The following is a 23,333-nucleotide window of genomic DNA, read 5'->3' as shown; positions in this document are numbered from 1 at the left end:
TCCCCTGGAAGTAGTCGTCCCAGCAGGAGCACACGTCATATAGTAATGTGGGGAGATACAGCGAGCTGATTTAGCGATACAGCACCCATCTTTTGCAGTGGTGTTAGATCAATTAAGGAATATCTCTTCATGTAACATGTGTGTTTTAGTTAAACGGTCAACAGCCCCCCTCTGTCTTACTCTCTCTCTCTCTGAACCTGTTTTTTTGAACCCACAAGATTTGAGGGGGAAGGACAGACTCACTGTTGCTGGGTAAAATAGCTGCCGAGAATGTAGGCAGACTACCACATCATAGTCTCCCTCGATCCTTATCTATTTGTGTACTATAAAAAGAAGACAACTCTCTCTAACTGTCTGTACCATGTGGAACAAGTAATCTCCACATGTCTGTTGAAGTTGAATCTGAAATATGCATACTTTTTCTCCCTCTATCCCTTTCATGATAACTATGTTTACTATTTTTGATTGGAATCAGTCTGTTCAGTGTCCAGGCTCCTGCTACTCGCTCGTTAATAAGCTGTGATATACGTATAGATAAGATCAACACCTGTTGTTCTAAACATACTCTCCCTCCAATAAAATTCGATGATATAGATTGTGGCAGGTTAAGACTGAATATGAATAGATATATAATTTGGTTTCATTTCACTCACCAGAGATCTTGTTTGTTTTTTCTCTTTGATCTCCAGATACGGACTTCTGTGGGGGAGTCGTGGTCAACGAGGCAAGCAGACAGAATTTCAAAATCCACAAAGACGGGGGAGATTGAGTGACGTCTCTGAGACGTCTCTGAAAGTGTTTGTTTGAGGGTTGTGGACTTCGAAATTCCATTCTTGCCAAAGTTTTATACTTGATCGCGATTCCCCGCTCAGAACAGATTAGATTAGGCCCAATACCCCAGAACAATAACTCATAGTCTTCCAGATGGAACAAAGTTATTCCACTCACATTTCACCAGACATTTTTTGTTTTCATGTTTTCATGTTGTAGTTTGTTTGCTAATTGCTGCTTACCAAGCCATGTTTAATCATCTCCAATTAAGTAATTGCAAATATTACATTACTTTTGATTTCATTTGTTTTATAAAAAATATAAAAAAAGGTTTTAGCCATTCCATTTCATAATAAGATCTGAAAGCCCATTACATAAATTGTTTAAACTGAATTATCCTATTTTTGGACAATCTAAATTTCATTCCATTATGATTCATTTTCCGATCTCATCATATTTGGATTATTTTAAATTTCATAGTTGAATCATATTTCTCCTAATTTGGAATATTCCTCCCTTAAAACAGTTCACCACTTTCACTTTATATTGTTTAATATAGGAACATTTAATTATTTTGGTTTTACCATCATATTGATTGAATTAGGCATTAAATCTCACCAGAATCCATTTGATTCTATATTTGACCTTTATATGGTACGAAGGGACATCCCCAAAGACATTGTTGCGACATCGCGCAGGAGCGCCTCATCATCAGAGTACCCTATTTCCCCTCTCCAAGAACTATGATACTGATAGGACACCCAGCCAGTTTTCTCCCGTTTGCTGCAGAGATCAAGCATATCTGTACATTGAGAAACTAAGTTCATGTCGGGTCACCTATACAGGGGGGGGGAGGGGCGAAGAATAGGCTCCGACCACGAGCCAGAAGAAGAACTAAAGCAGTCCGCTCTGACCATGAGCTGATTGACTGTCCAAAGAACTCTCGCAGCAGTTCCGACCACGAGCTGATTGTGAGAATGAACATTTGTTGCTGGGTCCCGAGGGGACCCCGAAGACGAGCTCTAACGAACACTGTTGCCGGCCTGGAGGCTGCACCGGTTGCTGGGTATCGGACCCCGAAGACATCATCAAGAGAGGAAAACAATCTCTCTCTCTCTTGCCCACCGTACCATCTGAATAAGGATTTTGTGCCTAGCCCAGTCAATTATTGTGTTTTTTATTTTTATTGTTCCTGTTGACATTCTGTTCCATTTCGGCCCATAGTAATAAGTAAGTTTTTCCCCTGATATTTGATATTATCGTGTCCCATGACCCTTCCGCCACCAATTGGGATGGAGTTGATCGATAATTTTGATTTGTTGTTGGTGGAGGAGAGGTCATATGGTCCTCGATGTGATAAATCTGCATAGTTCACTGTAATTATATGCCCTGCCACCCATAGCTGGTAAAAAAACCCATACTGTAAGCTTTGTTATGATTTAGGAACGGTGCAGGAATTTGACCTTCGAAGCAAGCCAGAGCTTCTTTGTAGATTGTTGTCATGGCAACGCCAGCAGCAGAGCTGTCTCTCATGACAAGCCTCTGTGTCGTCCCGGAATATAGTTAAGTAACTACAAATCATTCTTAGACTACATATCCCATATTGATTTATTTCCACTGCCGTCCGTGTGCCACGTACGTGCTACCCCATTTTGAGTAACACAGTATAAATACTCTCGCCCATCTCGGGGCGAGGGAGAGAGAACCATTTAGGACAGGTCCCGAGGGACCGAGGGACCGGTCCGATCTAATTGTAAATAATAATTATTGCTGCATGTTCAATCTAATTTCTTGTCTCTCTCGATCAAACAAATGAAATGACTAAAACCACATCAGCTCTGGACATTACTTTCTTTCCGGTGGAACTTCTTTTAATCTTGGCATTCATCTAAGGTAACATTTTGGTATTTAACAGGTTATACTCTTAAAGTATCATTATCCACATTTACATTACACTTGGAAAGTATTCTGTCTAAGCTCCGGTAGATATTGTAATTAGAGTACTTTCCGAATAAGTATTTAGACGGCTCCGGTATTATCACCGGAGTCCTCCGGAGCGCAGCAGCTCGAGCTATCGAAGTCCTTATCAGTCTACAGTAATTATACAGTCCTTGTTAGTCTACAGATATATTTTACAGAATTATATCTATCAGGTAGTGTCACTATGACCCAGACATAACTATAAACAACTATGAACTGTGTATCTGTCTGTCCTTGTCCCTTTCATGTCTTAAATAGTTAGTTCCCAATTTTGAACTTAAAGCGTAGGACATACTTGCCATGATATACACACTATATCTCATTCTGACACGGCAATCCTATAGTATATTATACCCAGTCCTGATGGTGGCTGTAACATCACCATTATGCCGATTTTGACCAAATAGAGCTAATCTGGTGAAAGCACTTCTGGTTTAACGAACCATAACATCCGGAAGTAGCATTGGACTGTGCAGCACTGTCAGATGTCCGGGACGCTAAGCTATCATCGTATTTTTAATAGCCAAGTCAAATGAAGCTCTAATCAAGCCCCAAATATCGCATTTTACGCAGCGATGCACATAAAGACCGCGCGCGTGATCGACCGTGCACGTGCGGATTTCGGCCGGTTTTAGGTAATTACATCGGCCGTTAGCCAAACAAGCTAAAAGTTGCTACATTTTGCTACATTAAGCCCCCGATTATATGGAATTAAACGCTACGTCACTGGCCATAAGGGATGTATTGATTCATCGCGTCAATTACGTCAATAGCCATAAGGGGGTTAACCGTATCACTGCCACCTGGTGGACGAAAGTGCCAGCGCTTGACTGCCGACCCGGAGCTACTTGGTTTTCGTGTGACGCACGGCCGCTTTGCCGGTCCAATTTAGATGCTAAATATGTAGCGTCAATGCTTAGCGAGCTAAAATGAGGCCATCCTTGCTCTATAGTCTAGAAAACGCCAATGTTCTAATCGGGATCACCGGACAATCAGAAAAGACGGGCGCAAACAACAGACCCAGTAGAGCCCTGGCAGCAAAGAGGAGAGAACAATCCTCTTGTTTTCAGTTGAAAAATCAACAGTATTTCTCTGAAGGAATACGAGCATCAGAGGATGAGGAGAGTCATGATCTGTTTTGGACGACGGTGCCCTTGCATCGTCTCAGGGTCCTGAGCAAACCACAGAGGCCAATGTGTGGGAGTTTATCGAGTGGCAAAAGCTCTCTGAAGCACAATCCCCTAATTAAATTGCAAGCGGTTCCCTTGTCTGACCTCCTTAAATCTCTAGCATCATTGGAAAGATGGACACAGAAGACTTCGCCAAAACCCAGCTGTGGCGAGGCCATCCATGGGTCAGAGGACAGCAAGGGCAGCCTCTTTCTTCTCGGAAGAAGAAATGAAGTACTATCACACGACGGCTGCAGCAACAGAACTTGAAAGGAAGAGAGGCGCTCAGAGCAGCTGTTTCTACGATTAAGCCATCAAAGTAAAGTAAGTTAAACATTGGATGCTGTAATTGAAATAGTATTCAAGGCTATAGCGCTGGGGTGCCTTTGTTCATCTGCTGGTACAGTAGGTCTGTGTGTGTGTTTGTCTGTATGTATGTATGTATGGTTCATCATTCAAGTCCATGTCCACAGCCTGGCCTGGTGTGGTTCAATTCCTCAGAAGAATCATCCATGTTCAATAAATGTACATGAATTACAACACATTTTCCAGGGTCGATTAATTATGTGTACGTTTGATATCATATCATCTGCCGGGTGGAGACCCCATGTCCATAACTGTTACTTTTCACGATTGAAGTTCAAAAACAGCAAAAGTAGCAGATCTACAAGCTCAAATCATGCTGCTTCGCCCAAACTGCACCTTTTTGTATGACGTTGTAGTATGATTGAGTGTAGGGCATTCATTTACAAAAACAGAACTTTTAATAATTATGGAGATAAGAGGTTTCTGCCTGACAGCAACGACAAGCTGCTTACTTGCATTTCTCCCTGTTGATATTGTCTTCAGTGTGTGGGCGGAGGAGGTGGTTCCAGGTCCCTAGCATTGAGTGTGTGGGTGAAGGAGGTGGTTCCAGGTCCCTAGCATTGAGTGTGTGGGTGGTCCCAGGTCCCTAGCATTGAGTGTGTGTGGGTGGTCCCAGGTCCCTAGCATTGAGTGTGTGTGGGTGGTCCCAGGTCCCTAGCATTGAGTGTGTGGGCGGAGGAGGTGGTTTCAGGTCCCTAGCATTGAGTGTGTGGGCGGAGGAGGTGGTTTCAGGTCCCTAGCATTGAGTGTGTGGGTGAAGGAGGTGGTTCCAGGTCCCTAGCATTGAGTGTGTGGGTGGTTCCAGGTCCCTAGCATTGAGTGTGTGGGTGGTTCCAGGTCCCTAGCATTGAGTGTGTGGGTGAAGGAGGTGGTTCCAGGTCCCTAGCATTGAGTGTGTGGGTGGTTCCAGGTCCCTAGCATTGAGTGTGTGGGTGGTTTGAGGTCCCTAGCATTGAGTGTATGGGTGGGGCGGGTGGTTCCAGGTCCCTAGCATTGAGTGTGTGGGTGGGGAGGTGGTTCCAGGTCCCTATAGCATTGAGTGTATGGGTGGTTTGAGGTCCCTATAGCATCATCATCATTTTTCGACCACAGCCGAGATCATGGATTTCAAAATGCCATGCCAGACTTCCCGGTCCTTCATTGCCATCCCCAGTTCCTGCTTACTGATGCATGTGTCCCTATAGCGATGACATCAGGGAACGACATATTTCTACCTCTGGTCTGCTTTGAGGCAGAATTCCAGAGAAAAAGGGAAGATGATCAGCTCTGTGGCAGTGGCCAGCAAACTGTGTTCTTCTGGATCGTACTACTGAACAAACACGGGGAATGTTGCCGTATATTAGAGATGTCGATGGGTGGCTCTTCCAAGAGAGATTTTGTGCTCTCATTAGAAGGCGGCTGTTACAAAGTGTCGTCCAGCCATTTCTCTAATTTCTTTGAAAGTGTCCATGTCTCTGAGCCATAGAGTAGAATCGTCATTCTAAGTATTCTTTACTTTTTGAACCTCCTATGCATATCATTGCAGGCTGATCAGGCCATACCCTTCCTACTTTCTACTAGCCCTTTCTACTATAGCTCTCTGAGAAGAGGAGGCGGAGGATGGAAGAGGGTGAGGAGGCTAAGCATGAGACGTTCCGTCACGGTGACCCACCCTGCCAGCCGTGAGACGGCTAAGGCAGAACTGACAGGCCTCCCGTATCCCCCAGGGCACACTTAGTATCTGGCTTCCTCCCTGCACACACACACACAAGGCACTATATGGTATCTGTCCCTCTGCATTCAATCAGACAAATACCACAGGGTGGGCGAAAGAGCTGTTCAAGAGACCAAAGTTATTTCGGTGCCAGGTAAGGTTAGATCAATGAAACAAAACACATACGATGTGGGAAATCAGAATATTCACAAATTATGAGGCTGCATGTGAAGTAACAGTCAGTAAGAGTCAAATGTGATTTTACTGTCTAACCACTTAAGCTTCATTTTATAATTTGACATGCTCAAACTAGGGACACGAGATTGAAAGAGGTTAAGTGCCCTTGTTAGGAGAACTTTGCAATGTCTGTTACATTCTGCCATTCATGTGTGGATGAATGTGAACGGCGTGTTGTGTAGTACTCCAGTCCGGTCTAGAGTCTACATTTTAATTTTCTTGTCTCTGTCTCACACATCATTTTATTCAGTCTTGACTCTGTCTCGCACCAAGGGACTCTGTCTCTGTACCCTACCCCCACCTAGTCCACTCGAGGCTCACGAGTCACTACTATGCAATGAAATAAATGTATTATACCCATATTATGAGGAGCCCATTCACATTAACAATATAAGAGAGTATGGGACTTATAGACAGCCAACTTGTTAAGTAACGGATGTACTGTAGCTGACGTGCCTGCCAGCTCGCAGTGTTTTCTGCCTACTCATCAAATGACAAAAAAGAAAGAAAAGAGCGAACAACCGGACCATTTGTTTCTAATTCATTAAAAAAATAACCATTGAGATATCCGTCTCGATCAGAGCGCAGCGCGTCTCCCCCGCTCTTTCTCTCGTCTCTCCCAACCATAGACTGTAAAACTCCCAACACACCAGAGCATCGGAGCTCTCGACGGCTTTTGTTACGCTCGCTCCGCGCTCACGTTCATCTCTCCCCACGCCGCTCTACGCTCGCTCCGCGCTCACTTCAAAATCCACCCGCTCCGCTCCTCGCTCCGCTCCGCTCGCGCTCACATGCTCTGTTGTAGCCAATGTTCCCCCTAACGTGCGCCCGTGCGCGCACATGGCCAAATGCTCTCGCGCACAACTGAAATCTGTCGCGCACAGACACCGACGCTGGTGTAAAAAAATTTTATCTTTAAAAGAAAAAGGTGTTCCCCCCGAGTATCATCTACATTACAGTAATAATATCTATCCCGAGTCGACATTTGCCCACACTTTATTTCTATTTACAGTTTTATTTAGATTACACAGGCGACTAGGCGACAGACAGGTCTCCTCCCCTCCTTTTTAGACTTGTTGTTCTCCTCTCCTCTCCTCCTGTGTATACTGCGCCGTCTGCGGGGCGAGGAGGACCTTAGGTGGAGACGTAACGAGCAGGCAGCACTGCAGTCAGTGCTCAGTGTTAATGAAACCCCAAGAACCAGATAAGATCGCGTTGCGCCTTGGACCCGTGTGTTGATGGGACATTTAGATTTAAAAGGCGAACGGATGGAAGTGTGTACAAAAGCACGGCTGTGCGCAACAAGGAGAGAGGGAATAGCGTTAGCGTCGCATTAGCTGGTTAGCTAACGTTGTTATCACTACTACAGCACAACAAGCCTCCAGTCCAGTGTACTTGTGAATGAAACTATAGTAGTTGACACACCAACAAACTCGGTCTTAGTGTGTGACTGTGTGACTGTGTGTGTGTGTGTGTGTGTGTGTGTGTGTGTGTGTGTCCCAATAAAGTTTTTAGGAGAGAGGCAATGATTGATGTAAACTGCTAGCCAAGCTTGCACAGTGCCGTGCCGTGTGCACTGAGCGGCTCGGAGCGGTTCGGAGCGGAGGACAGTTCTCGCTCCGGAAGTCAATCTGACCCATTTAAAAACCCGCTCCGCGCTCACGTCAAAATCCCCCCGCTCCGCTCCTCGCTCCGCTCCGCTCCGCTCACATGCTCTGCAACACACACACACACACACCAGAGTCCTGCAACGGGTCGGATACCCGTGATTCCCCGCGGGTACCCGTGTTTGACGGGTGGGAACGGGGGGGTATAGTATACCTTTATAAATGAACGGGTGCGGGCGGAACACAACGCAGCGCGGGCTGGTGACCTTTTTTAATCAGTGGACCCGCACTGCGCGATGTTATAAACAGCAGCTGAGCTGGGATTTCTCCTCAACAGTGGAGACAAGTTAAATCCGTCACATGCCCATTCCTTCATAATGCCGTTCGCGCTGATGAAACACCAAGGGATTATAATTTATAATGCCAACATTCAACAAAAGATGTAAACTAACCCAGGTAATGTTGGCCTAATGCGCCACTCTGTCTAAGTGTGCATATTGCATATGCTAATATAGTATGGCTGCTAGTAAGAACAGTTCCCCCTATCAGCGATCATGCTGGTGTGTGTGTGTGTGTGTGTGTGTGTGTGAGAGAGAGAGAGAGAGACGAGTCAGACATTTCATTCAATGGAACAGCACAAGGAGAGATTTCTTTAAAAAATCATAACTTCTGACAGGAATGCACTAGAAACTTACTTTTTTTTACATGTTCATATCACATTCTCGCCGAGATATATTTTAAAGTTAATAAAAAAGGAAAAAAATAATATATTTTTAAATAAGAATAATATATTTTTTCATAAAAATAATATCAAAAAAACGAATGGTTCAAGCACATTAATTAAGATTCGAGTGCCAACCCTAACGGACGAACATTCGAACCTTGAATGTTTGGCGACAGTTAACCCCCTCCCACACTCGGTCTTGACTCGGACTCTCCCCCCTCAGACTTGGTCTTGATGGACTCGACTACAACAACTGGCGGTAGAGGCAACCATGCAAGGCACCAACTTGTGAACAGTTAGGTTCACTGTACACCCCATCATGGTCACTGACCTCGACTATGCAGACGACATCGCCCTAATCTCGGATACAGTCGAGAAAGGAAGGGAGCTACTACTGGCAGTAGAAAAGGAGTGCAGGAAGATCGGCCTCAAGCTCAATGCCAAGAAAACAAACGTAACAAACGTAAGTCAACACCGAGGACAAAACCATTGCCACTGCAGACGGGACGGTGCTCGAGCAAGTCGAGGACTTCAAGTACCTCGGGGCCTGGACTGCCTCAACTGAACAGGATATGAAGGTTCGGAGAGCACTTGCCTGGAAAGCCTTGCATGGGATGAGGAGAGTGTGGAAATCAGACATGGGAGACCTGCTGTTCATAGCTACTGTGGAGTCAGTACTGCTGTATGGGGCAGAGACATGGACCCTCACAGTACAACAGGAAAAAAGCCCTGGATGGAGTCTACACAAGAATGCTACGAATGGCACTAGGTGTCACATGGACGGACCGCATCAGAAATGTGGACCTCTATGGGGACCTACCACGGGTCACGGACAAAGTCAGAGAGAGAAGGATGGGGCTGGCAGGGCAATGCGTCAGGCACCCAGAACTTGAGGCAAGTAAATTGACTCTATAAGGGAGCCAACCCAGGGCAAAGCCAGGAGGGGAAAGAAGCGTATAAAACTACGTAGACGTGCTGCCAACCTGATGTTGGATAGGAATTTGTGGAGGGCAGCGATCCAGGAATCCAGAGTTGGTGTTGGCTAGACCTCACTCTCGCAGCAACTAAGGTTCACTGTCTTGCACAAGGACACTTGGCCCATAAAGGCAGTATAGTAATCAAAACGGGAACAGATGGCCGCTCTACGTGGCAGTCGTGGCATCCCCCTACACCCAAAAATGCCTCATTCCGTGACTCTCTGGCATGTCTGAAGATCCACCTGCATGAGTGCTAAAGCTATTTGCCACTCTGTGTCGCACCCCTGGCTTGAACTGCGTCTCCGAGCTAAAGCTGCTTAGCTTCTGGCACCGGAGCGGCGTAGCCTTTTATTCACTTCTCAGGCAGTCCTCTCCCATCGCCTCTGAACACAAACAGAGTACGCTAGTTTTGCCAGCCCCTCAAATGGGATCAAACCCAACTCAGTTAAAAGGCTTAGGCTAATCTAATTTTCTCTGTGGTTCCACACACGCATGCGTGCGTGCGTTTGTTTACACAGATTTGGGACAGAGAAAACATAATATTTCATGAATAGACACAGGTTGTTGCATGGAGAAGACAGCATGGAATGCAGACTGTGTTCACTAGCAACGGTTGTTTTACGAATGGATACAGATTGTGTTTCTGCACTGTTCAAAAGGACACAGAAGAAAACATTGTTCTACAAATAACATTATATTGGTTTTACATGAAATGATATTTGTTGCAGAGAAAGATCTGCTGATAACGTCCGTTATCAGCTAATCCCCGGCACCGTTGGCCCGATCCATGCCAAACTTTGCACACACACTCCCTGGATGCCAACGACGAACCTCTGCCCCAAATATTCCTCATCGGCCGGTTATAGCGCCACCATGAGGCCGATTTAGGCAAAACACATTTCTGTAGATTACTCGTACACATTTTATCCATACATCACACAATTCGGTATACACTATCTCCATAGTCATGTGATCAAGACGGAGCAGCACCATTTCCAAGATTGGCTTCCAAAGCTCACACGATTGAGGCCGTTTCGAAAGAAAGCTCTCTATGGGAAGTGTCACCTACGGTAACAAGAACACTCGGCGGATTTACCCTTTTTGCCGACTTCTCAAGACAAGTCGGCAAACCGTGGAGAATATTCGGCAGAATCTGAAGAAGAGTCGTCGCGCGGCGAATCTTCTTAAGATTCTGCCGAATATTCTCCACGTTTCGGGGCACTTTCAGCAGCTGCAAGTTTCTGAATGTTAGCTACTGTGCTAACGACGATAACCAAAACAAACCCAAACCAGAAAAATAGCTGTCTACTTCCTGACTGAATTACATCTGAATAGCAACGCTTATTCTCCACGTTTCGGGGCACTTTCACACCCACACACACACACACACACACACACACACACACACTGTGAAGGCCGTAGTACTGTAAATATGACATGAATATGAATGCAAAGTAGCGGTCCATGCTTTTGCATGCTTTTATTGATCTGCTGTCTGATCAGCGTGCATGATCATCATGCAGTAGCTAGATGCGCGCTCCAGCGCCGAGATTTCTTCCCGTTTCGGCGACTCTTCGTCACTTTCCGTCCGAGTTCTCAGACAGAACTCGGACCGGAAAGTGACGAAGAGTCGGCGAAAGGGGAAGAAATCTCGGCAAAGATGAAGAACAGTCGGCGACCCGAGTTCTCCAGTATTCTCACCTACTGTAGGTATCACCTTGCTGGCAAGATGGCAGCCGTGTGAATATAGCTAATAGACAGACAAGCCAAAACAACATCATCATGTTAATTGATAGATTTCATCCACATGCTCATCAAACAGATAGCTTCAACCTGGCACAGATCTAAAAGCTGCTCTGCCCTCAGATAGTGTCAGACGTATCCTCTTCATCTGGATATTTCTAATGGACAACAGAGATTCATCAGCCATTCATGCTTCTGCTTTGAGATACGATGAGACGAGATAATTTTGCCAAGAAGATAATTTCTCCCAAGCAAAGTGGCATCTGCTTGGTGAAGATATTTCTGCAGTATATTGGGCAGATTACTGGCAGATTAAAGCCTGGTTCAAAACAAAGATTGAGGGTATGTGCATGCATAAGGTGAGTGTCAAATCCAGTGGCAAAGTGAGTGAGTTATGACTTCATTGCTGCCAGTCGCTCTCTACGAGGGAGGTTTGTTTTCACCCATATATATGGCTGGAGTAATTCATTAATGGATTGATTCAGTGATTCATTTTTCCCTGAGGGCTGGAACTCGATCAATACAAATAAAACCCTATCCCTGCCACGAAAACAGAGCGAGAAACAATAAACTACCACTGTACATAGCTCTGGTGCATTAACCTGCACAAGTCAAATCCCTGGTCTAAAACATTATTACATTCTAAAACATACGCCCGGCCGTCTCATTTTCATTATTATTACCTTTTGTTTTGTTATATCATAAGAAATAAAATAAAAATAAAAAAACAAGATGGAAGATAAGGCGTTTTCCCTCAGGGGTGAGAATGATCGCTGGAAAGTCTCTGACCCCAGGCTAACACATTTTCAATCTCAGCAGTCAAGTCTGACAGAACTCCCCAGAATATATATTAAAAGGAAAAACACAGGGTTAGAGAGTGAAAGACCACAGGACTGAGACACTAAGTGCAAAACCAATTTTACGACAGACAGACATGCTGCTCAGCAGTGCCACTTTAGGTCACTGCAGCTGCAGACAGACAGACAGACAGACAGACAGACAGACAGACAGACAGACAGACAGACAGACAGGTGTGCAGATCATTCTCCCTCTGGCCCATAATTACTCTGTGAAATATTTAAGTGCATTCCTCTCTGATGAGAACATTAGCAAACCTTTCTTCGTTTTCAATGCCGCGAGCACGACAAGGAACAATTTTTTCCTTATTTGTTTTTGGCCGGAAGACTAATTGTCTCTGTATGATTAGGAGTTGAAGGTCAATGTGACCCCGCTTTAATGCCTTGCTTTTTAAATCATTCCTCTGCTCTGCAAATGTTAATTGGGTCCAACTGAGCCTCGGGCCTGTTGACTATAAGTACAGAGAGTAAATTACTGTTAATGACTCTGTCCATTTCTAAAGGTGATTGTTGGGAGGACACAGGAGGTATACGGCTACTAAACAATTAAACTACACATGCACTGTTCTTAAGACTGATTAGACAGATTGTTTTTGTGTTGTGTAGTGACCTTTTTTTTTCCTTAAGCTGTTGAGGAATTCAATGTGCATTAGGCACCATTTAATACAATTAGTAGCCCAGCTGGGACCCCCCCAATCTACAGTGTTATTTAAACTCTGAGAGAGTTTAAATGGTTACAATTTCATCACGGTCCATTTTGGTTCGTATAACTATCAACCATTTAGCTGGGGACCCCCTGGAACCACCTCAAGGACCCCTACCTGGGGTCCCCGGATCACACGCTGAGAACCTCTGTTTTGACAGCCTCTACAGTTTGAACAGCGTCAGATAATGTATACGCTAAATTCATTCTGGAGTTTAACTTTATTAACCAAACAAACCAAACGTTATGAGATAGAGCTTTCAAGTCATGTATTTATAATGAACTGACTCTGAAATGATTCAAATTTTTGTGCATCCTTCGCAGATAGATCATGTACTGTACAATGTAGTACCTTATGTAAGAGATTAAATATTTAACGATGTGTTATGATCCCCTTGTGAACTAGCACGCAGCAACAGTTTTGGACACTCTGACCTACGCAGGAAACCGAGATCCCCCGAAGCCTTACTTATTTAAACCAACCATGATTTATACAGAAATCCAACATTGAAATCGGTGAAGTATTCACCCATCTCACTTTCAATCTGCATCTTGCATCAAGAAACACAGAATAAATCTTCCTGTTTGGGGTGAAAAACAGCAGGGAACCACTTTCTGGCACCCAGTTGTGGAAAAAGTACTATTTATCAATACTGTAATATATTAGAAATAGTAAAAATAAAAGTCTGGAATTTAAAATGTAGTAAAAGTACAAAAGTATTGGCACCAAAATGAACCTAATAGTACTAAAAGTAAAAGTACTTATTATGCAGAATGCCCATTTCATGTTTTTTAGAGCTTGTAGATTTATTTTCAAATGGCCAAAATGTATATAGGGCTGAAGTGGCTAATGTATGTTTTGTAATAATAATAATCAAAATCAAAATCAAAATCAAAATCAAAATCTATTTTATTTTATTTATTTAACCAGTTAAAAAACACATTGAGTCTCTTTTACAAGTGTGAACTATAAAGTAACTAGTAACTAATGTTTTCAAATAAATGTAGTGGAGTAAAAGTACAATATTTGTCTCCACCAGGCCGAAGGCATGGAGGGAGAGACACACGTGTGTCCGTGTGTGTGACCGTCCGTCCGTCCGTCCGTCCGTCCGTTATCAGCTAATCTCCGGCACCGTTGGCCCGATCCATGGCAAACTTTGCAAACACACTCCCTGGATGCCAACGACGAACCTCTGCCCCAAATATTCCTCATTGGCCTGTTATAGCGCCACCATGAGGCCGATTTAGGCAAAACACATTTCTGTAGATTACTCGTACACATTTTATCCATGCATCACACAATTCGGTATACACTATATCTCCATAGTCATGTGATCAACACGGAGCAGCACCATTTCCCATCTTCCATCCTGATTGGCTAAGATTGGCTTCCAAAGCTCACACGATTGGGCCGTTTCGAAAGAATGCCACAAATCACAAACACAGTGTGCAATTTCCGTGAAATTATACACGCAGCGCCAACAGGAGGCCACAACCTGACCTGCCCTGGTGGAGACCTGTGCCGATTGGCACTTTAACTAGTTGGATCTGAGATGTAGTGGAGTATAAGTAAAAGTATTAGAAATTGGAAATACTCCAGTAAAGTAGCCTAAAAAAAGTACCTCAAAATTGTACTTAACTGCAGTACTTAAGTAAATGTACTTAGTAATTTTACACCACACCAGTACACTTTGGAAATTTGTGCCTTCCTGCGCCCAACGGCAGAGTTTCTAAATTGCCTCTGGAACAAAGTGTCAGATAGATCATGCTGTCCAATTGAAAAAAGAGCCAAACCAGCAGCTTGCCATAATGAAACAGTTCAGACAAGCGAGGCGAGGCATGGTGATTGGCTGTCGTAGTAGGAAGAAAACAAAAGAAGAAGGAATATCAATGACAAGGTGATTGCTCTACAAACACCAGTACCTGGCAAGACCCTGGTGGAAGTACAACGTCTGAAATGATTTATCAGAGGTGGATACATACCATAGACGTGTTATCTTCACCAAACCGTGTATTTCCATGTTTCAATGTTGCATGTTTGTCATATTACAGTGTCACACGAATGTGTGAAAGATTTGACGATCTAGAACTGCTATTATTATTTTTTTGCCGTGCCTAACCACTCCAATGAACAGGTATGTGTGTCCGTATAAATGTATGTCTCTGTATGTCGGCTTGAATACGGCAATACCGCTCGGTGACCTAAAGTGGCACTGTTGAGCTGCCTAGTAATGGGGCGAGTCGGACCAACGCTCCATCAGAATAATGACGCTGACCCGAGTTAATGTGACAAAACAAAGTATATCAAACATGGCTAAAAATATAGTGCCTACTGCCTACCTCACTTTGACTATGTTATTATATTATTATTATATTTACAATTTACTGTAGTTTTACTATTGCAACTACAAGGATGTGCTGAGGAATCCAAATCAAACAATTTTACTCTTATTCAGTCCTTGAATCTTTGACATACAGGAACCAAAGGCTAGGACAAAGAGCTCACAAAGCGATCGTGATTCTGTTTCCGGACCATTTTGAAAAGCCTACCTGACCAGGCTTGGCGTCTTCACAGATGGAAGCTTCATATGGTGTTGCCAGTTCTGGAGGATTGTCATTCACGTCCAGGATACGGATACTGACCACTGAGTGGGACATCATGGTCTGGTTATCTAGAGAAGACAATGAGACATCATGGTCTGGTTATCTAGAGAAGACAATGGGACATCATGGTCTGGTTATCTACAGAAGACAATGAGACATCATGGTCTGGTTATCTAGAGAAGACAATGGGACATCATGGTCTGGTTATCTAGAGAAGACAATGGGACATCATGGTCTGGTTATCTAGAGAAGACAATGAGACATCATGGTCTGGTTAACTAGAGAAGACAATGGGACATCATGGTCTGGTTATCTACAGAAGACAATGAGACATCATGGTCTGGTTATCTACAGAGGACAATGAGACATCATGGTCTGGTTATCTACAGAAGACAATGAGACATCATGGTCTGGTTATCTACAGAAGACAATGGGACATCATGGTCTGCTATCTAGCCCATTGATGCCTGAGGCCGAATCTGGGAACGCCTTCTAGGGCCTGACCTAAGGTTTCTGAAAACCTTCAAATTCTGATGATTTTTTTTTAATAGTTATGTTGCTACATGTACATAGCAATAGCTGATGAGACACAGAGAGTGCGCCGGCATCAAGGGTAGAACAACGTATACGTTGCACCAGGCGTCAATGGGCTAGAGAAGACAATGATACATCATAGTCTGGTTAACTACAGAAGACAATTTGGAGGTATTTGTACTTTTACTTGGAACCAAAGTTCTATCCATGACCTCAATCACTTTCTAGACAAACCTTAAAGCTGCAATCTGTGAGATTCACCTCCTAGCCATGCAGGATAAAAAGCCTGGATCCCCCACGCCAGCAACTTCATTTCTACTGTTGTTCTACAACTTGGCAACGACTCAACGAGTGACACCATTTCCACTCCCCGGGCCTTAACATCCAATAATGGAGAAAATAGTATGGCTGTTTAAGTAGTTGAAGTGCAAGAACAGGCACCTCTTGGTTTGAATGCTAATGACAAATAAATGTCACCATTATGTTGTACCTTTTTATTTTAATATAAAAATTTGTGCAATAATAGAATGAAGTTAGTTAACACACGCGACAGCCTCAAAGCTGTGGCTACAATCTTAAACATAGGAGGCAAGAATATTGCCTAATTAACACAATTAAAACCCACTTCAAATTTGCTCTGTACTACTCCTTGAATCTTAATTCCCATTGTTAATCAGCATGATTATGTCTGACAACAGGAGCAAGAGAACGAGGGAGCAGAGATTTAAATAGAGGACCCATTCTCCTCCAAATAAGTTATCTACTTTCTTTATGTGCGATCACCCCCTAATTGCAATAACCACAGGGTGTAGATATGCTGGCTAATTACAGCATAGTTTATGTGTACAACCAGCAGCTGTTACCATGCGGTTAATGTACTTAATGCACTTTGAGTAGCACTTTCAAACCGAGAGGATGACGCCTGGGTAATACTTAACTGCACACAGTTGAGCGTGGGTGGCATGCATAAAGAAAAAGCCGATCTACAAGCTCACAACACGTGCACATCTCTGGCGCACAACTAAGTAGGCCTATAAGTCATGGATCACAGAAATAGGGAAACGGGCACATACTGTAATATACACAGTGGTGGGGAAAAGTACTCAAATGTTTTACTTAAGTAAAAGTATCAATACTGAAATACTACAAGTAATAGTCCCGCTATTCAAAATGTACTTGAGTAAAAGTACAAAAGAATTGGTAACAAAATGTAGGCTACTTAAATAAAATACAATATTTTGAAAATAGCAGATCTACAAGCTCACAATGTGTCGTATTTAGAAATACTCAAGTAAAGAACAAATTCCTCAAAATAGTAAATGTACTTAGACACTTCACACCACTGAATACACACGTACAGAGTGCATGAAGAGGAAGGCCCGACTCCCACCTTTCGATCTAGCATACAACATTGATGCATGCTAGATGTATACACAAAGGGTGTGATACATCTTGCCCCAATGCATTTCCAATGGAAGTCACATGGTTTGACACAACATTTGTGTTGTACGGCTTTTGGCTGTGTTTCGACTGCCCCCCCTCTCCCCTCATACAACACAAATGTTGTATTGGAAATGCATTGAGAGCTTGCATCAGCTTTTGCATCTCATACAACAAGCATACATCAGGCTGTTGTAAAGGTGTGAGTCAGGCCGAAGACGCGCAAGGCTGACTGAACACATACTGACAACAAGCACAAGCAAGTACAGGCCAACGGATACACAGCAAACAGATTATAGCGTCACACATGGTGACAGACACACATTTAAAAAATGGCGAAACAAAAAAGAGGTTGAAACATCCAACCAGTCAGCCCTTCTGACTGCTATAGAAATAGACAGACAGGCAGACAGACTAGAGGTGGTCAGTATAGAAATAGACAGACTAGAGGTGGTCAGTCAGAAAGCCGAGCAGAGCGTAGTGAGATTTTTACGCGGTTGTACGACTTCAGAGAAAACAGGTGTTTAACCGCGAGTGATGAGGTCATGCGTTAATGTATTAGCCATAAGAGATTGTTGCCAATTGACATAGCCAGACCAAATGTTGCAAGATACACGCACGCACACGTGCAGCCGTGCACACATGCGCTCGAGCGCGCACGTACGCATGCACGTATGCACGCGCGCACAGAATTGGCAGAGCAATGGAGTAATAGTCTTTCCCTATCTAACTGTACAGAGCAGCCCAGCAGCACCTAATGGGAATCCTGGTCTCAGCTAATAGCATAATCAATGCAGGTTTTTTTTTTAATAGACTGTTTTGTTTAGTTTAGTTTTTTCCCTCCCTGAGCAGCAGGAATATAAATGGACAGAGAGCTCCTCCAGTGCCAAATATCTCTTTTCTTCTTCTTCTAAATTAACTCCTCATGCTGTATGTTGCAGCTGCGCGGACCCCGCCGGGACAGCGCGAACATTGATAATCATCAGATGTAATCGGTGGTGGAAACATTTTGTATTAGTTGCGACTGTAGGTCGTATTTACTATGAAAACCTGCATTTACGTGTGTCACAGCACACCTCCATAATTATACATGTATGGGCACGTCTCGTGACATCATGACTCCATCTCCATATATGGTGCTGACCTGTTCTGACATGTTGATCCCACCCCACCCCACCTGTCCTTCCTCTTTGATGTCTGTCTCCCTTTTGACTGATATCATATTGACCTGTCCATTCAAACCCTAGACGGTTAAAGGTTATTAGTGCAGCCACGCCCGGCAGTTCTCAACAAGCCCAAAACATACATGGGCCCTCATCAAACCCTGTACACTCAAGACACTTCCCCCGCTGCCACCCTTAGATCTCCATATATGGAGCTGACCTGTTCTGACATTCCATATGTTGATCTGACCTCATCAAACCCTGTACATTCAAGACACACTCCATATATGGCCAGTACAGAATTCATTCCATATGTTTATCTGACCCCCCCATGCCAGAAGCAACAGAGCTCGCCCAGCAGTCTGCCGTCACCCAGGCGGATGCGTGCACTAAGGCTGTACCCTAGCCCTGTTTTTAGGACTCAAACTTCGGCAGGAATTTTCGAGCGAACATCCGAACCATTCGTTTCTAATTCATTTAAAAAAAAACCTTCGAGCTCTGAGTGCTTTTAACCAGGCTGCAATTCATAAATAGATCCTATGGGGGCGACATTGCATAGACTATCAGTGAAATGAGAGTTAATAAATAGTATTAATATGACAAGATATTTCCAACAGTGGGATTTATTGAGAGAGATATTTTCGAGTTATAGCCCAGACAGCCCAGTCATGCACCGACTACGCAGTATTACAGACATTTTTTATAAGTGTGCCAAATTCAGTACTACTAGTGTGAAAAGGTCCCAGGGAGGCCCATGGAGCCTCCCTGCCAATCCTTCAATCAAGGCTGAGTGGCTGGCAGCTTGCTCACTGCACACAGGTGTGGGAGGCTACAAATAGGACTAGGTGCAGTCACTCATTCATGCATGCTTCACCACACCGGCTTGTTGTCTACCAAACTCCAGCACCATCTCTCTCTTCACCCTCCAACTGTGTGCGTCCACGAACCAAACGTGAGTCAGAAAGCCTCTGGAAACCCAACTGTTATTCATTGCCATAATCACCGATCATGGACTCACTGTGTATATTGTTTATACTATGACCAGCAGTCCTTTGAGTTGTTTATTTCCTTAATGGTTCATTGAATTGAACTGTGGACTAATAGACCTAGTGTTTGGCCTGCCTAACTGCATCACACATGTGTGTTCACACATGTGTGTTTATGTATGTGTGTTAGTTAGTGTGTATTGTGTAGGTGTTTGATATTGTGTATATATAGGCTGCCCTTGATGCTTTCATCCTACACATTAGGCCTACATTATTGATGATCATGACTTATTGGGATATTAATTCTTTCATGATATGAATATTATTTACTATTGAAGTTATTGGATTTAACTGCTATTTATGTTTACTGATGCCAAGCATTGTATATTCCCTTTGTACAGCACACACACCAATTAAAACTGTAAACCGAAATCCTCTGCCTTGTCCGGGGTCAGCCTGGCCGGTGGCCTTGCCTGCTCACCATTTGTCCATTACACCTATACCTATACGAACTATTTCCGAGTGCCACCACTCTTTCAACTAGGACTTATCAGAGGAAATTATGCAAATTTTATGAACATTTATAATAATTATTTAAATAATAATAATAAATTAATAATTTACATTTGGGGGATATCTTTCATAATAATGAATAAAACATGTTCTAGACATTCTAATGATCACAAAAAAACATATTAGTTAATTTACTTACTTTTATCAGGGTTAAAGGTCAAAGGTCATAGGTTAAAAAAATCTAAATTGTCCAGATATTTTTAATTTGTGTGAATTTCAGCCTCTGGGGGGTATGCAAATATCATGACCAATGGCATTGCAATGAACATCAATGATGACGTTTAACAAAATAATAATAATTAATTAAAATATGTTGTACTATTGCAACGCTGGGTGTTACAGGGCTATTCTCACAAACTTTCAGCTAGGTTTAGAGTGTGTAGTTATTTTTAAAAACTCGACTTTCTTTTTATTAATTCATTATTGCATGTTAATCATGTAATTGTGTTAAATTTGTGTCACTGGTGAATTTTGCATTTTATTATTTTTTAAAGCACATTGAGTCTGCACTTGTCATAATGAAATGTGCTATGTGACTTGATAATGTAATGGCAATTCAGCTATTTCTATGTCAGTAAGTGTTTATGAATTTCCACAATGGGACCAAATTAATGTAAAAGTCAATGAGTTGCTCTTCATATAGCTTTAAGTGCCAGGAACTTAATGGACGCGTTGCAGTGGCACTCCATGTCTCTCATGAGAAGCAACACAGCCAAATGAATCCCAGCTAACACTCAAATGTACGTAGGCTACGAGGTATACTGTACATAAAACACTTCAAAACTACACATGGAGGTTTGACCTCATCCTCCGCACCAGCTGAGAGCTGTTGATGAGCTCATGTGGATTGGCAGATTTGACAGTCTTTATCGTCCCAGTGGGACAGTTTGGTTTGCAAACCATTAGTCCACAGGCTTTCAAAGAGGCGACTACAGCCCCCAGGGGGCAGTCAAAGGGGCCAATTGGAAAGGAGAAGAAACAAATGCATATATAAAATCATTTAAAATATATTTAAACAATTTAGTTAAAATAAATTATTAATCTAGCAAATAAAAGCTCTGCAAGTTGTGTTGTGAGCTCTTTGATAGGCTATTGTTGATATTTTCCTCTTTTTAAAGTAATTACACTAATAGGGGGGGGGGGGGGGGGGCACAGCCACAGGCTATGACTATTTGGGGACCTTTCCTCGGCTTTCAACGGCATGCAGCCTCACATCCTCTGCTCTAAGCTGAAAGATCTCCAGGTTGATCCCCACATGATCCTCTGGATAATAGATATATCCTCCTCAAAAAGGAGCCGTTTCATTATGGTCAACAACTTCTTTATTCTGTCACGATCGCATCGACGGGTGTCCATGATGCAATAGGTTTATATGGGGAGTGGCAACACTTAAGGCTGCTTTGTACTAGGAGTACTGTGGCTCGTGACAGAGCAGTAAAGGAGACAACCATGCAGTACGGTGGCTCGCAGTAAAGCAGGGGTTCTTAACCCTTATCCGGACACCCGGAAATGCTTTAGCAATGTCTCGGGACCCCCGCCCCGCCTCCCTCCCGACCCCTAATATAAATTGACTGCTACAATAACCTTAATAATAGAGACAATAAACCATAAATAAATACTGAATATAATCATTAGGGAAGGTGTATGCATGTACTATATTATGTAAACTTTTCATTTCCATTTTCCAGCCATTCAGTTTATTTATTTATTTTGTAATAATTTGGGGGCCCCCCAAAATAATTTGGCGACCCCCAGAGGGGTCGCGACCCACGGGTTGAGAACCCCTGCAGTAAAGGAGACAACCATGCATTACACAGGAAGCATTTTGTTCCCTGGCAGGGAGAGGAACAAGCAGTGGTTGGAAAAGGTACTCACATGTTTTTACTCAAGTAAAAGTATCAATACTGTAATATAGAAATACTCTGCGACAAGTAAAAGTCCAGAATTCATGTACTTTGAGTTCCTCGAAGCACAGGTCTTGTGGGCCGGCAATGTTTGGAATTCACCAATCAAGATGGAATATGAAAAATCGGATCCGCCTTGATCACATGACTATAGAGATAATGTGTACGGATGTATGTGCTGATTGGAATACATTTGTAGGAGTAATATAGGATGGGATACCAAAAATACAAAAAATTCTAACCGATCTGTCTTGATCACATGAATATAGAGATCATGTGTACCGACAATTTGGATGAAATCTGAAGGAGCAATATCAAAAAAATTGTTTTACATAAGTCGGCTTCCTTGTGGAGGCGATTGTGAAAAATGCAGGGCAAAGGTTTTTCCTTGGCCTCTAAGCTGGGAGTGTGCATGTGCATGTGTGTGCGTGCACGTGTGTGTCTGTGCGTGCACGCACGCACGTGCGTGTGTGCGTATTGGCTACTTTCCAACACCCTCAGGGTGTCGTTAAAACTACACGACTCTGTGGCACAATCCCTAATTATTCACCTGCACCACAGGTGTTCAAAGGGCCAATTGGAAAGTAGCCAAGAGCTCAGGGTGTCACCCTGACCTCTTGGCTCTGCAGGCTTATAATGGCTGAGCTCTACTATGAATAAAATAAGAAAAATACTCTAAAATAACAAAATCACTATGGAGAAAATTAAGCCTTTCTGTCAAAAAATATTCTTCTACTGTACTGCTTCACTTCTCTTTCTCCCACACACGCCTTCCTTCACTCTCTCTCTCTCTCTCTCTCTCTCTCTCTCTCTCTCTCTCTCTCTCTCGCTGCTCATAGCACACTCTGGACTCAATGAGCAAGTTGCAGACTTGCCGATAAGCAACGCAGGCACATACAGGATTGTAATTGTAATTCCGATGGAATCAACCAATGACTCCGAGGCTTGTCTGGAAGTTTCCTTCAAATGACAGTGCGAGAGGCTTTATCTGTCAAGTACAGGCTTGTGTTTATGCTCAATATTGGAAGCGCGCGCACGTGTGTCTGTGTGTGTGTGTATGTGCGTGCGTGTATGCATGTGTGCGCCCTTGTGTTTGTGTGTCTGACAGCCAATTAACATTAAAATGTGCCTACAGTCATGACAAGCATAAAGAGGAATACAAAAGAACACATTTGTCTTGAATTATGGCTCTAAATGTATGCCTCACAAAACTAATTTAAAATTCCATTCGAAAATGTTTTGCTGAGGGGCTACTGTGGCATTTTATTGCTTGCATGAATCTATTGTATCCGTGGCTACATG

General features: G+C 43.3%; 1 protein-coding gene across 1 annotated transcript in view; it reads right to left on the bottom strand.

Moving 5' to 3' along the window:
• The window catches only part of LOC308322501 (cadherin-22-like), a gene marked incomplete at both ends in the record, with an annotated part of 118,609 nt that overhangs the window by 27,556 nt on the left and 67,720 nt on the right, over positions 1 to 23,333 (bottom strand). Inside the window, one exon of the mRNA XM_080773787.1 lies at positions 15,378 to 15,499. Coding sequence (XP_080629913.1) covers positions 15,378 to 15,499 — 122 coding nt within the window. The remainder of the gene's footprint in view (positions 1 to 15,377; positions 15,500 to 23,333) is intronic.

Source organism: Protomyctophum bolini (assembly GCF_963924005.1).
Source record: "Protomyctophum bolini genome assembly, chromosome: 2".
Lineage (NCBI taxonomy): Eukaryota > Metazoa > Chordata > Actinopteri > Myctophiformes > Myctophidae > Protomyctophum > Protomyctophum bolini.
This window is presented reverse-complemented; position numbering and strand designations above follow the sequence as displayed.